This window comes from Natator depressus, chromosome 8, assembly GCF_965152275.1.
Source record: "Natator depressus isolate rNatDep1 chromosome 8, rNatDep2.hap1, whole genome shotgun sequence".
Lineage (NCBI taxonomy): Eukaryota > Metazoa > Chordata > Testudines > Cheloniidae > Natator > Natator depressus.
Genome location: NC_134241.1, coordinates 41,551,150 through 41,567,174, shown reverse-complemented (window position 1 = coordinate 41,567,174; position 16,025 = coordinate 41,551,150). Strand labels below are relative to the sequence as shown.

The 16,025-nt window shown below is 45.0% G+C and overlaps 1 protein-coding gene across 9 annotated transcripts in view; it reads left to right on the top strand.

Moving 5' to 3' along the window:
- NOS1AP (nitric oxide synthase 1 adaptor protein) overlaps positions 1-16,025 on the top strand; it is a 186,298-nt gene that overhangs the window by 32,450 nt on the left and 137,823 nt on the right. For all 9 annotated transcript variants that reach the window (XM_074960840.1, XM_074960836.1, XM_074960839.1 and 6 more), the window contains exon 2: positions 14,821-14,892. In XM_074960840.1, coding sequence (XP_074816941.1) covers positions 14,821-14,892 — 72 coding nt within the window. The remainder of the gene's footprint in view (positions 1-14,820; positions 14,893-16,025) is intronic.

The window sequence follows — 16,025 nt, the reverse complement described above, 5'->3', positions numbered from 1 at the left end:
TAGCTGCACTGGCAACTTAGGCCTGGTTTACACTACAGGGTTAGGTTGAATTTAGCTGCGTTAGGTCGATTTTAAAATGAATGTGTCCACACAACCAACCCCGTTCCGTCAACTTAAAGGGCCCTTAAAATCGACTTCTGTACTCCCCGGCGAGGGGAGTAGTGCTAAAATCGACCTTGCTGGGTCAAATTTGGGGTAGTGTGGATGCAAATTGACGGTATTGGCCTCTGGGAACTATCCCAGAGTGTTCAATTGTGACCACTCTGGACAGCACTTTGAACTCCGATGCACTAGCCAGGTACACAGGAAAAGCCCCAGGAACTTTTGAATTTTATTTCCTGTTTGGTCAGCATAGCAAACTCAGCAGCACAGGTGCCCATGCAGTCCCCCCAGAATTACAAACGAGCTCCAGCATGGACTGAAAGGGAGACGCTGGATCTGATTGATGTATGGGGAGAAGCATCTGTGCAGGCAGAACGCCGATCAAAAAGAAGAAATGCTAATATATTTGCCAAAATCTCATAGGGTATGTTGGAGAGAAGCTACAACAGGGACACACGGCCGTGCCACGTGAAAGTTAAGGAGCTGAGGCAAGCCTAGCAAAAGACAAAGGAGGCAAGTGGCCTCTCCAGGTCAGAGCCCCATACATGCCGCTTCTATGATCAGCTGCATGCCATTCTAGGAGGGGACGCTATCGCTACCCCACCACTGTCTGTGGACACCTGCAAGGGGGGAATTTCGCACAACAGGGAGGAGGATTTTGTGGATGAGGAGGAGAATGCTCCTGTATTCTGAGAATGTAGATTGTGAGCTCTTCTGGTCTGGTGCTCTGTGTGGATGCTACTAGAATGCAAGTAGTAATAGCACCTGACCAGAAAACAGTGCTCAAGTGGGAGCACTGTGCTCAAGGGCTGAGGGGAAGGAGAAGGATCACAATACTGCTATTAGCCTCCCCTCAGTCCTTGAGCACTGTTTTCCCATGCCATGCAAACGCCAGTTCTTCTGTGTCTTAGGGCATGTCTACACTGGCAGAGTTACAGCGCCACTCAGAGAGCGCTGAAGGGAAGCCACTGTTGTGTGTTCACACTGTCAGTTTGACTGCGCATTAGCGTGTTCACGCTTGCGGCACTTGCAATGGTATTTGAAGAGGTGCACTTTGGGCAGCTATCCCACAGAGCATCTCTTCCTCTTCTGCTGCTAACCAGTTTGGTGTGGGAAAGTCAATCATTGGACTCGTGTTGATGGAAGTGTGCAGGGCCATTAATCGCACCCTGCTCCAAAAGACCGTGACTCTGGGTAACGTGTGACATTTTGAATCGCTTTGCACAAATGGGCTTCCCTAACTGGGTAGGGGTGATAGATGGCACGCATATTCCAATTCTAGCACCGGACCACCTAGCCACAGAGTACATTAATCGCAAGGGGTATTTCTCAATGGTTCTTCAGGCACTTGTAGATCACCGTGGGTGTTTCACAGACATTAATGCAGGCTGGTCCATAAAGGTGCATGATGCACGCATCTTTCGGAACACTGGCCTGTTCAGGAAGCTGCAAGCAGGGACTTTCGTCCAGGACCAGAAAATCACTGTAGCGGAAGTCGAAACACCCATTGTGATCCTGGGAGACCCCCACCTACGCCTTAATGCCGTGGCTTATGAAACCATACACGAGGCAACTTGCTCAGCCTGTTGTTGAACCATTCCTTGCTGCTGTCAAGTGCAGAATGACTGAGTGTGCTTTTGGTCGTTTAAAGGCCCGCTGATGCTGCCTCTCTGGGAAGCTGGACCTGGCCGATTACAATATTCCTATGCTTATAGCGTGTACTAAACGCTCCATTATATTTGTGAAGGAAAGGGTGAAAGCTTCACTCAAGGCTGGACCACTGAGTCTCAGCGCCTGGAGGCTGATTTTGAACAGCCAGAGACCAGGGCTATTAGGGGGGCGCAGAGCCTTAAGGATCAGGGATGCCTTGAGGCAGCAATTTGAAGCTGAAAGCCACTAATATTTGTTGCTATGCTCAGGAGTGCAGTGTTTGTAATGCTAGGAGGTGATTGTGATTGGTGCAGACGATGCAATATGAAGGTCTGTTGCTTTGCAGGACTCTGTTTGCTTTCAATTAATAGAATAAAGATTGCTTTCAAACCAACACAATTGTTTTATTAAACAACAACTGGAGGGGAGAGTCAAACAAAAAAACACATCAGCAGTGAGAGGGTTGGGGGAAGGGAAGGTCCCAGGAGGAGGTGGGGTCCCAGTATGGCTAAAGATTTGTGTATGTCCAGGGATCATATCCAGCCTTCTCCTTTGGAGTACAATGCAGCAGGTTTTGTATTTCAGCAGGGCCAAACTGCAGAGGGATGGGTGTTGAGTGCAGTAGGTAGTGGGAGTCCACAGTGCTGAACTGTGAGGAGGGAGGAGTGGAATGCTGAGGGTAGAGAGTGGAGCCAGGAGGTTGATAACAGTGTGTTGGTGGTGTGCATGGGGCGCATGGGAAAGAGTTTTGCAACAGTGACTGCAGGGGAGGGCGGGCACGGAGCTGCTCGGTTTGAAGAGCTAGTATTGCCTGGAGCATGTCCACTTGGTGCTCCATAATGTTTAAGAGCCGCTTCGTGGCTTCATTCTGGCGTGCCACATTGTCCTTTCATTCCCTCTTCTCTCTGTCCTGCCACTCCTTCAATTCCTGTTTCTCAGCAGCGGAGTGCATCATAACCTCACACAGAAAGTCCTCCTTAGTTCTTCATGGCCGCTTTCTAATTCTGTGCAGCCGTTCTGCCGCCGATAACAAAGAGGAGGCTGGGCTCCCAAGGTCATCTCTGTGAAGTTTAAACACAATATTGTACAGAAGCAGTATTGTTTGCAACACAGAGACCACTGATTCAGCAATTTAAAACACAGCCAGTACTCTCACACCTGTTACTAACTGGCTGACCCCAGGCAAGCACACATGAGCTACAAGACCCCCAAAATGGTGAGTAGCCACAGGGGTAGGGTCAATCGCTCTTCCCGGACCCTGCTGTACACTGGGCACGTGGCTCTTGGGGAGAGCCAGCACTGTAGGGGGGGCTTGATAATCATTCCTGTCCCCACATTTTCCACAGGATATGATCATTATGGAAGATATCTCACTGATGAGGGTGAGCAGGGAATCGAGAGGGTCTCCTCCAAGACGGCGGCTTCCGCCCTGGCCCTTATGCAGCTCTCCTGTGTGCAGCAATGGTTTTTCCCCCCACCCCACCCCCATGGTGGCACGGGAAAGTTACCGTTAGTGGGGCAAGAAACAAAGCAGCTCTGCCCAAGAACCTGTGGCAGCGGATTGCCCAGTATCTCCATGAGAGTTTTGTGGAGATCTGAGGCAGATTCCCGTAAAGTGAGAGAGTCAATCAACACCCTGTTCCATCGCTCAGACTAGGCATGTGGTGGGAGACAAGCCTGCTTTCTGCAACCCTCCTGCTGCCAACAACATGCTTCAGTGATCCCCAAAATCAAATCCACTTACCAGGGGCCTCCTCTCCTGTTTGCACTTCACCAACATCCAACAGCTGTGACTGGCTGACCTCCCCCAGGGTAGAAAAGAGCTCCTGGCTGCATGCATCTCTGACCTCCAAGTCATCCTCTGCCTCTGGGTCCCCCTCCCTTGCCACATCCTCTTCCAAGATTTCCTCCTCCTGGCTTGGTCTACTCTCGACTGGAATGCGAGCTACTGAAGTATCCACAGTGGCCTTCGCAGTGCAGGTGGGGTCACTGCTGAGTATCACGTCCAGCTCTTTGTAGAACTGGCAGCTTGTGGGCACAGCATCGGAGTGGCAGTTTGCCTTGTGGTAGGCATTCCACAGCTCCTTCACTTTGACTCTGCACTGCAGTGTGTCCCAGTCATGGCCCCTTTCTGTCATGCATCATGAAACCTGTCCATAGGTATCATAATTCCTACGGCTGGAATGCAGCTGGGACTGCACAGCCTCCTCTCCCCAAATGCTGATGAGGTCCAGCAGCTTGGCATTGTTCCAAGCGGGGGATTGCCTGGTGCATGGAGCAGGCATGGCCACCTGGAAAGTTGCGCTGAGACCACTGCACGCGTCACCAAGCAAGCAGAAAGGGGACTTTCAAAATTCCCGAGGAACGTACGGGGTCCAAAGGAATGTACAGTTGGTCACCTGAGGGCAGGGCAGTAGAGTTCAAACTAGAGAGATAACAGGCATTGTGGGACACCTCCCGGAGGCCAAAAGCAGCACTGTAATCAACCAGCATGTCTACACTGGCACCACAGCACTGTAGCCCTGGCGCAGAAAGCTAGACGCCTCTCTTTACAGCGCTGCAGCTGCGCAGTTTCTGTGCACTAAGTGGTTTGGCGGTGTCTACACCTCAGGAGTTACAATGCAGAAAGCTGCTTTACTGTGCAGAAACTTGCTGCTGTAGACAGGACCTTAGTAGTGAATTGTGCTCACAACCAAAGTCCAACAGCTTGGCCTGTCTAGTGAATAGCTAGTGTCCATATGGAGGCTCCAGCTCTGTTGTGCGTTGGATCTACTAAAAAATAATTTTCCAGGAAACACTGATTGCTTTATTTGTTGCCTGTGCTCCAAAATGCAAAGATGCTGGGGAAAGCAATAACTGCAATAGGGTTGGATGATGATAAAGCATGTAATAGTCTTGTTAAATCCTATTCTAAAAACTAATTCAAATGAAGTGCTATTGTGAGGACTGAAAACTTTCTAGCAGCCCTTACTCAAAGGGCTATGCCAAAGAGTCATGTATTGAGTTTGGCAAACTTATCTGAGGGGATAACACAGGGATCAGTGCCACGTCTTTTACTTAAAATCATCATTAGTGATTAAAAGGAGCAGATAGCATGATAAAATCTGCAGATCAAACCAAACTGGGAGGACTTGCAAACACTGTGGACCAATAAATAAAACAAGGGGGCCTAGAGACCTGCATGGAGAATAAGATCAATCTTGGGGTGTGGGGAGGAAATGCAAGTTATTTTGGAGGATACAACCTGAAACACTCTCACTTCATGGGAGGGGGATATCTGGAAAGCAGCAATTCCTAGGGTGGTGATGGAGACCAAGTTGTAAAAGAGAGATGGTTGAAAATCTTCAAATGAAAAGCTTTTTTCTGTTGACAAATAGGGTTTATTTCACACAATTTGAAGTTTATTTCACACAATCTGATTTGAAGAAATTTTTGAAAATTAAAAAAATCAAGAATTTTTTTTAAATGAAAAACTTTAGGAAAAGAGAGGGTGGTTTTTAATAATTTCCGCTTGAGAAACTGATTTTTTTAAAAGGGAATTTTTCTGGTTAAATTTTTCTTGGGGAAAAATCTCAGTTTTCTGGCCAGCTTTGTAAATGATTGCAATGTGCAATGGCAGTAAAGAATCCACTGTGCGTTTCGACTGGATATAGATATGAGTAGTTGGAAGCTTGTGCTGATGCATGGGTGTAATTTAAAAAGTCCCATGTGTAAAGAAGATGAGAATCTGGGCTCTTGTTTCCATGCTCTGTGCTGTAGTGAGCAATAGTTTGTGCACAGGGCTGGCCCCTGGCTGGAGGCACAAGAACTTCTTTGTTACAATATGAAGCTGTTACCCCTTCCTTCTCTGATCAGCGGTCAACTTCCAGCTGCCATAGCACCTTTGGACTCCCAAGTTCCGGGCTTTCACGGGCTTGGTGGTCAAAGCTGGTGATATTCTGAACAAACAGAGTTCTCAACCCTGCATGTAGGTGTTCATATGACTCCACACTGACTCAGCAGATGTTCTGGGCTTCAGAGTGACCATCCTAGAATCTTCTTAGATGAGGATCATGCTACTGAGGGGAGTTTCTAGTTGTTCTTTATACAGCTCTGGTGTGACCAATTCTGGAGTATCACGCTTAGTGTTCCTCAACAAACAGTAAGGAGTTCATAGAAGAGCAACAGAAATGTTCATAAGAACGGCCCTGTGACGGGTTGGGTCACAGAGGTCCCTTTGGGACTGTCACCTGATATGCTGAGACTGCCTCTGAGCCCGTTTTCTCTGCCACTTTGGGCCTCCAGAACCCTGTCTTGTTGAGCCAGACATGCTAGCCTGTTGCGCACACAGACCCAGGTCTGAACCATGTCCCCCAAAGCTGCAGGCTTTAACTGAAAACCACTTAGCTGGTACTCCTGTTTCCAGCACCCAGATACCCAGTTCCCAATGGGGTCCAAACCCCAAATAAATCTTTTTTACTCTGTATAAAGCTTATACAGGGTAAACACATAAATTGTCCGCCCTCTGTAACACTGAGAGAGATATGCACAGCTGTTTGCTCCCCCAGGTATCGATTACTTACTCTGGGTTAATTAATAAGCAAAAAATGATTTTCTTAAGTATAAAAAGTAGGATTTAAGTGGTTCCAAGAAATAACAGACAGAACAAAGTAAGTTACCAAGCAAAATAAAACGAAACTCGCAAATCTAAGCCTAATACAGTAAGAAACTGAATGTAGGTTGTCATAAACATACAGCTAAGAATAGCATAAAATCCCTCCTGGGTAGCTGTACTGAATCTTTACCTGTAAGGGGTAAGAAGCTCAAATAACCTAGCTGGCACCTGACCAAAAGGACCAATGAGGAAAGAAGATACTTTCAAATCGGAGAGGGTTTGTTTGTGCTCTCTTTGTTCCTTCTCTGGATGGGGAGAGAGAAACCAGGCAGGAAATATATCTCCTGAAAACATCCCTGAAATGAGCATCTAAGGTTACAAAAATTGTAAATAATGGCAATGAAATGCGTTAGATTCTTTTGTGTTAGCTTGTGAATTTTCCCTAGGCTAAGAGTGAGTTTTCTTCCTGTTTTTTTTTTTTTGCAAAACTTTGAAGCTGATCCTAGAAGGAAATCCTTTGTGTTTTTAAATCTTTTTATTACCCTGTAAAAAGTACCTTCCATCTTAATTTTTGCAGGTGTGATTCTTTTACATTTTTTAAATAAAATTATTCTTTTTAAGAACCTGATTGATTTTCAGTGTCCTAAAACCTAAGGGGTTTGGTCTGTGCTCACATTGTACCAATTGGTGAGGATATTATTCCCAAGTCTTCCCAGGAAAGGAGGTGAAGTGGCTTGGGGGAATATTCTGGAGAAACAGGGACTCCACGTGGCCCTTTTCCTGAATCTTTGGCTAAATCATTTGGTGGTGGCAGCAATACCATCCAAGGACAAGGAAAGGATTTGTGCCTTGGGGAAGTTTTAACCTAAGCTGGTAGAAATAAGCTTAGGGGGTCTTTCATGTAGGTCCCCACATCTGTACCCCAGAGTTCAGCGTGGGGAGGAAACCCTGACACAGGTGAATCTCACCTTCAGAGATGTCCCAATAAAAGCTTCTTTCACAGACTGGACTCCTTCCTAGTCTGGGTCCAGCAATCACTCACACCCCCATAGTTACAGTCCTTTGTCCCAGTTTCTTTCAGGCATCCCTTGGAGGTGGAGAGGCCATCTCTTGAGCCAGCTGAAGACCAAATGGAGGGGTTTCCAGGGCCTTTTATATTCTTTCTCTTTTGAAACCCCTTTGTTCTCCTGTGCAAAATCACAGCAGCAAGATGGAGTTTGTAACCACCTGGGCAAGTTACGTGTCCATGAATGATTCAGCTTTTTGCAGGCCGATGCCATTGTTTACATGTTAGTTTGAACATTCCCAGGAAAGCTCAGATGTGGATTGGCGTCTCCCAAAGTCCATTGTCAGATAAGTGTTTCTTGATTGAGCACTTACTGAGAATAGTCCTTTCTCAACAATGATTTATACAGTCACAGTTCATGTAAATAACATCACAGGCCATACTGGGTAAGATCAATGGTCCATCTAGCCCAGTGTCCTGTCTTCTGACAGTGGCCAATGCCAAGTGCTTAGAATCATAGAATATCAGGGTTGGAAGGGACCTCAGTAGGTCATCTAGTCCAACCCCCTGCCCAAAGCAGGACCAATCTCCAACTAAATCATCCCAGCCAGGGCTTTGTCAAGCCTGACCTTAAAAACTTCTAAGGAAGGAGATTCCACCACCTCCCTAAGTAATGCATTCCAGTGTTTCACCACCCTCCTAGTGAAAAAGTTTTTCCTAATATCCAACCTAAACCTCCCCCACTGCAATTTGAGACCATTACTCCTTGTTCTGTCATCTTGTGCCACTGAGAACAGTCTAGATCTATTCTCTTTGGAACCCCCTTTCAGGTACCTGAAAGCAGCTATCAAATCCCTCCTCATTCTTCTCTTCCGCAGACTAAACAATCCCAGTTCCCTCAGCCTCTCCTCATAACTCATGTGTTCCAGTCCCCTAATCATTTTTGTTGCCCTCCGCTGGACGTTTTCCGATTTTTCCACATCCTTCTTGTAGTATGGGGCCCAAAACTGGACACAGTACTCCAGATGAGGCCTCACCAATGTCGAATAGAGGGGAACAATCACGTCCCTCGATCTGCTGGCAATGCCCCTACTTATACATCCCAAAATGCCATTGGCCTTCTTGGCAACAAGGGCACACTGTTGACTCATATCCAGCTTCTCGTCCACTGTAACCCCTAGATCCTTTTCTGCAGAACTGCTGTCGAGCCATTCGGTCCCTAGTCTGTAGCGGTACATGGGATTCTTCCGTCCTAAGTGCAGGACTCTGCACTTGTCCTTGTTGAACCTCATCAGATTTCTTTTGGCCCAATCCTCTAATTTGTCTAGGGCCCCCTGTATCCTATCCCTACCCTCCAGCGTATCTACCTCTCCTCCCAGTTTAGTGTCATCTGCAAACTTGCTGAGGGTGCAATCCACACCATCCTCCAGATCATTTATGAAGATATTGAACAAAACCGGCCCCAGGACCTACCCTTGGGGCACTCCACCTGATACTGGCTGCCAACTAGACATGGAGCCATTGATCACTACCCATTGAGCCTGACAATCTAGCCAACTTTCTATCCACCTTATTGTCCATTCATCCAGCCCATACTACTTTAACTTGCTGTCAAGAATACTGTGGGAGACCGTGTCAAAAGCTTGCTAAAGTCGAGGAACAACACGCCCACCGCTTTTCCCTCATCCACAGAGCCAGTTATTTCATCATAGAAGGCAATTAGATTAGTCAGGCATGAGTTGCCCTTGGTGAATCCATGCTGACTGTTCCTGATCACTTTCCTCTCCGCTAAGTGCTTCAGAATTGATTCCTTGAGGACCTGCTCCATGATTTTTCCAGGGAGTGAGGTGAGGCTGACTGGCCTGTAGTTCCCAGGATCATCCTCCTTCCTTTTTTAAAGATGGGCACTACATTAGCCTTTTTCCAGTCGTCCGGGACTTCCCCAGATCGCCATGAGTTTTCAAAGATAATGGCCAATGGCTCTGCAATCACATCCACCAACTCCTTTAGCACTCTTGGGTGCATCGCATCCGGCCCCATGGACTTGTGCTTGTCCAGCTTTTCTAAATAGTCCCGAACCACTTCTTTCTCCACAGAGGGCTGGTCACCTCCTCCCCATGCTGTGCTGCCCAGTGCAGTAGTCTGGGAGCTGACCTTTGTTCGTGAAGACAGAGGCAAAAAAAGCATTGTGTCCATTAGCTTTTTCCATATCCTCTGTCACTAGGTTGCCTCCCTCATTCAGTAAGGGGCCCACACTTTCCTTGACTTTCTTCTTGTTGCTAACATACCTGAAGAAACCCTTCTTGTTACTCTTAACATCTCTTGCTAGCTGCAACTCCAGGTGTGATTTGGCCTTCCTGATTTCACTCCTGCATCCCCGAGCAATATTTTTATACTCTTCCCTGGTCATTTGTCCAATCTTCCACTTCTTGTAAGCTTCTTTTTTGTGTTCAAGATCAGCAAGGATTTCACTGTTAAACCAAGCTGGTCGCCTGCCATATTTACTATTCTTTCTACACATCGGGATGGTTTGTCCCTGTAACCTCAATAAAGATTCTTTAAAATACAGCCAGCTCTCCTGGACTCCTTTCCCCCTCATGCTTCACATTAAGCTGAACCAGATGATAATGATCATGATAATGAAGCTGAATCATTCATGGACACGTAACTAACATGAATTAACATGATAATGAGCTGAACCAGATGACTGGAGGACAGCTAATGTGACACCAGCTGACACCGTTGCTGCAGGGAGCCCCGTGCCCTGGGGAAGCCGGTCTGGTCCGGCACAGCGTACTGGCTTTTCCCGGTATGCCGTACCGGATCGGACCAGCTTACTTTCACCTCTGGATCTAGAGTACCTTGTTGCAAACCCCAAAGTGACAGAACTGTTCAGTTGCAGAGTGTATTCTCTGCAAAATGTGTCTCTGTGAAATACTTATTAATATGAATATGTCCTCAAGAGTGAAGACCATATGAAGCAGACTGGCTCTTCACAGTTAAGCCTTGGGATTTCAGTTTCACTCTGGTGAATTGTGGGAGTTCAGGAAACGTTACCGGCAATCTCTTCATTAAAAGTCTGTATTGCTATTAAAAAGTGTAATAAATAGGTTAAATCAAAACTCTGATACACATTGGCTTCTATTAGAACAGGCACATGCCCAGTGGTAAATTCATTAGTGGTCTTGTTCACTTCAAAAGAATTCAGACCAGTTTTTCTATACAGTTGGCACATTAGTTCCATGGTAAAATGTAAAGGATAAAGCAAATATCATTTTTCTTCAGTTGTGACCCCACTTAACACAAACATATAACTGAACCAAAATCCAACATATTTTGGAGTATGAGGAGGGAGGGAGGCAAGAATTTGAATAAAACAATTGTTTAAAGAGAACCATTTAATACTCTTCCAGGAGATTCAATTTCAATTTAGACATTGAGCACTACATTTTTATCAATACCCACAAGTAAGATATTATGAGACACAACTGCATAATCAGGAACGTATTAACAGAGCCATCTGAAATGCTAGTGGAAGCTAGAGACAAGGTGGGTGAGTAATACCATTTGTTGGACAAACTTTGTTTCCCCAGCTGCAGACAGGAATCCGCTCCCCCTCCCCACCCAGAAACGGATTTCTGCTGGCAGCTGGGGAAACGAAGTTGGTCCTGTAAAGGGTATTACCTCATCCACCATGTCTCGCTAATATCCTGGGACCAACACAGCTACAACAGTGGAGGCTAAGTCACACAACACAGGATTAATTTCCTGCTTGTATACAACACTGTGAGTGACAAACTAAAAGGTAAAAAACTAGATGGCAGACAGATGTGAGGAAGGAAATTTCAGAGAAAGCACAGGCACAAATACAGGATCATCATCCTCAATACGGAGAGCAACTAGGGAAAACGGTTATAAAATCCTGTTCTGGTGGCACACTCCACTAGATTCTGATGAGTCTATAAAACTGGTTTGGGGAAGTGCTAGAGCGTGTGGAGATTCTGTGTGTATTTAATGGGCATATCCAAACATTTGTAAGTATTGGCTGCTGTTAAGAGAGCAAGTGCGTTTGATAACTTCCTCTAATCTCCCAGATGGCCCAATAGCTATATTATCAGAGTACCCAGGAAATGATCCTACCTCTAGATTGCAGTCAAGTGATCTTACACCTGTAGTATTAATAGTGGGATGATTTAGTTGGGGATTGGTCCTGCTTTGAGCAGGGGGTTGGACTAGATGACCTCCTGAGGTCCCTTCCAACCCTGATATTCTATGATTCTATGAGAACAGGCTATCATCAAGTGAGCCATCCCCTTGCAGCCAGAGGTCTAGGGGCACCCAGCGCATGGGGTTGCATCCCTGATCATCTTGGCTAATAGCCATCAACCTATCTAGTTCTTTTTTGAATTCTGTTATAGTCTTGGCCTTCACAACATCCTCTTGGAAAGCATTCCACAGGTTGACTGTGTTATGTGGAAAAAAATAGTTCCTTTTGTTTGTTTTTAAACCTGCTGCTTATTAATTTCATTGGGTGACCCCTAGCTCTTGTGTTATGAGAAGGAGTAAATAACACTTCCTTATTTACTTTCTCCACACCAGTAACGGTTTTATAGACTTCTTTCACATCCCCCTTAGTCGCCTCTTTTCCAAACAGAGAAGTCCCAGTCTTATTAATCTCTCTCATATGGAATCTGTTCCATACCCCTAATCATTTTTGTTGCCCTTTTCTGTTCCTTTTCCAATTCCAGTATATCTTTTTTGAGATGCGGCATCCAGATTTGCATGCAGTACTCAAGGTGTGGGTGTATCATGAATTTATACAGAGCCAATATGATATTTTCTATCTTATTTACCCCTTTCTTAATGATTCCCAGCATTTTCTTAGTTTTTTGTTTGGTTTTTTTTACCTGCAGCTGCACACTGAGTGGATATTTTCAGAGAACTATCCACAATGACTCCAAGATCTTTCTTGAGTGGTAACAGCTAATTTAGACCCCATCATTTTATATGTATAATTGGGATTATGTTTTCCAATGTGCATTACTTTGCATTTGTCAACATGGAATTTCATCTGCTAATTTATTGCACAGTCACCCAGTTTTGTGAGATCCCTTTGTAACTCTTCACAGTCTGCTTTGGACTTCACTATCTTGAGTAGTTTTGTATCATCTGCAAATTTTGCCACCTCACTGTTTACCCCTTTTTCAAGATCATTTATGAATAGTACTGGTCTCCATTCAGATCCCTGGGGGATACCGCTATTTACCTCTCTGTTCTGAAAACTGACCATTTAATCCTACCCTATCTTTTAACCAGTTACTGATCCATGAGGGGACCTTCCCTCTTATTCCATGACAGCTTAATTTGTTTAAGAGCCTTTGGTAAGGGATCTTGTCAAAGGCTTTCTGAAAATCTAAGTACACTATATCCACTGGATCCCCCTTGTCCACATGCTTGTTGACCCCCCTCAGAGAATTCTTGTGTATTGGTGAGGCATGATTTCCCTTTACAAAAGCCATGTTGACTCTTCCCCAACAACTTATGTTCATCTCTGTGTCTGATAATTCTGTTCTTTACTATAGTTTCGACATTTACCTGGTACTGAAGTTAGGCTTGTAATTTCCGGGATCACCTCTTAAGCCTTTTTTTCAAAAATTTGGTGTCACATTAGCTGTCCTCCAGTCATCTGGTTCAGAAGCTTATTTAAATGATAGGTTACAAACCACAGTCAGTACTAGTTCAGCAATTTCACATTTGAGTTCCTTCAGAACTTCTTTCAACGGAAGACTAAAAAATTAACACTATACAAAATGACATTGGCTCATAGTAGAATCATAGATCATAGAATATCAGGGTTGGAAGGGACCTCAGGAGGTCATCTTGTCCAACCCCCTGCTCAAAGCAGGACCAATCCCCAATTTTTGCCCCCGATCCCTAAATGGCCCCCTCAAGGATTGAACTCACAACCCTGGGTTTAGCAGGCCAATGCTCAAACCACTGAGCTATCCCTCCCCCCAATTCCAGTAAAGGAATTAAAAACTGTCTGGCTGAAAGATCTCATCAAACCATAATTGTACTTGGGGAATCCTCATCTCATGGGGTGATGGAGTAGTCTGTTCTTGACATAATGCTACTCAATGTCTTTATCAATGATCTTGAAGAAAATGATTGCAGGTAAAGTTTATAGAGGATACAGGTTGATGAAGTAGTAAATACTGAGGACTGGCCGGTTTTAGAGTGGTCCGGATCTCTTTATAAGCTGGATGCAATCAGGTAATGTGTTTTAATACTGCCACCTGCAAGGAACGATATCTAGGAACAGAAAATAAAAGGCCACTTACAGGACAGAGGACCACATCCTGGAAAGTAGGGACTCTGAGAGACCTAGAGGTCATGATGGAAACCAGCTGAACATGAGATCCCAGTGGGATGTTGTGGTTAACAGGGCTTATGCAATGCTTGGATATCTAAGTGGATGACTATTGAACTGTATATAGCGCTGGTGAGATCATTACTGGATACTGAGACCAATTCTGGTGTCCAAATTTAAAAAACAATGTTATAAAATTGGAAGGAGCTCAGTAAAGAGTTACAAGGACGATATGAGGTCTGGAAGGCCTTATAATGAGAGACTAAAGAAGTCATATCTGGTTTATACAAGGGAAGTTTTAAGGGGTGACTAGATAATCTCCTATAAGTACCTATATGAGGAAGACATTTCTGAGAGCAAAGGGCTCTTGAATCTAGCAGGCAAAAGTATAACAGGATCCAGTGACAGGAAGCTGATGCTTAGCACATTCAGAATCAAAATAAGGCACACTTTTTTAGCAGCAAGGGTAATTAACCATTGGAACAACTTAGCTAAAGACATAGGGGGGCTCTCCGCACTGGGGATCTTACGGTGAGAAGTCTTTCCAAAAGACCTGCCGGACGATATGGGTTTGATGCAGGAATCACTGGGTGGAGTCTCTGTCCTGTGCTATGCAGGAGGTCAGACTAGGTTGTCATAATGGTCCCTGCTGGTCTTAAAACCAAAAATGAAGACAGTTAAATATGTGGCTTGATGAAACGCCTTGCATGGTAGGGAGAACGAATAATCTGCAGATATGTGAAAGATGAAAACAGCAGGCCAATAGATGTGTGTGTGTGTGTGTGTGGGAGGGGGGGGTAGGATGACTCAGCCTAGGAATAATGGGTTGAGATTAAGAAATGGAAAATTTAGGATGAATATCAAGGAAAATTTCCTGACAGATGGATTAGACTGTGGAATAGTCTCCCAGGGAAAGTGACAGAACTGTCATTGTCTAGGACACGTAAAATAGACTGGACAAAGTGCTGTGATGTATAAGGAGAAATGCTCCTGCATTGGCAGGGGGGTGGTTTAGCTGCTTGGTGGAAAAGTCCCTGCATGTCTGTGCTATTTTGCAGACATTGGAGCTGTACTAATCCTATGTTCTTCTTTTTTCAGTACATTGGAAGTCTTGATGTGCCTCGGCCAAACAGCAGGGTGGAGATTGTGACTGCAATGCGGAGAATCAGGGTAAGTGTTGCAAAGGGTGTATGTTTCCTTGTGTGTGCCACATGGTTAAAGAGCCCAAGAAGCGGCACTGGAGGGCATGGCTGCCTGATGGATTCTATGCTCTTGACGAAACATTGTTTCTCGTAAGCTGGCTTCTTTGATGATCTTTCTGACTCCACATGTTCTCACTGTAGGTTTCATGTCTTTGTCTATGTTGTCTTGGATGTTGGAAGACTCCCATAAAATACGGTTTCTTTTTTTCTTGGTGGGGTATTGACTGGCATGGAGGCATCCAGTGCCTACCATGTGCCAGTGTCTTGACTTGAGTTTGGTGGGGTTTGAGTGAGAGGGAGGGGAGTGTAGAAGGAGAGCATGGTTGTGCATGTCTGTCTTGGTTCCTGAAGGACAGACAGATGCATGCGCAACTCTTAGATGAAGCAGGGCATGTGTTGTGCAGAAGGCTCTCCATGAAGCATATGTGAATGGTTGAGCCCGTTGCATTTCCAGAGTTGTTCTGCTATTGCACCACTTCATTATCAGAGAGGAGTGGTGGCCCTGGAATCACAAGTGCATCTGTTCTGGGTACCTGTGTTGTTATCCCTGTGATTTGTGCCTAGTTTTTTTTATCATTGAAGGCCAACTTTAACCGTGTAGTCGGTTGGCCAGTGGCAGTAAGGTGGTGTGGTATTTACTCTTACAGTTATGACACTGTCATGTTTGGAGATTTCCCTGGGATCTGCAGGAATGACACCTCAGTGATACCCCAGAACCACAGCCTGGCACTGCTCTGAATTTCTCCCAGGGTGGATTGGATTGAAATCATGATTTAAATCACTAGTCAGGAAGACTCGATTTAATCATGGATTTCTACATAAAAGTGCATTCTTGTTGGTTGTTATAACCTTAATACATATTCTTCACAACTCAGATAGATGTAGGTTTCATTTTTAGAAGGTACACACTATACATTTTTAAGTGATTTATTTAAAACTTTTCAGATTAGTTTTACAGCTATATCGGAAAATGAATGATTGTTTGGTTATTTCATTTACCAAAGGTAATTGAAGCAGATATTTATGAAGTCATTGGGAGGTGAAATTCAACAGGTTAATCATTAGTATTTGGGGGATTTTCTGGCCATGCTGTATTAGAAG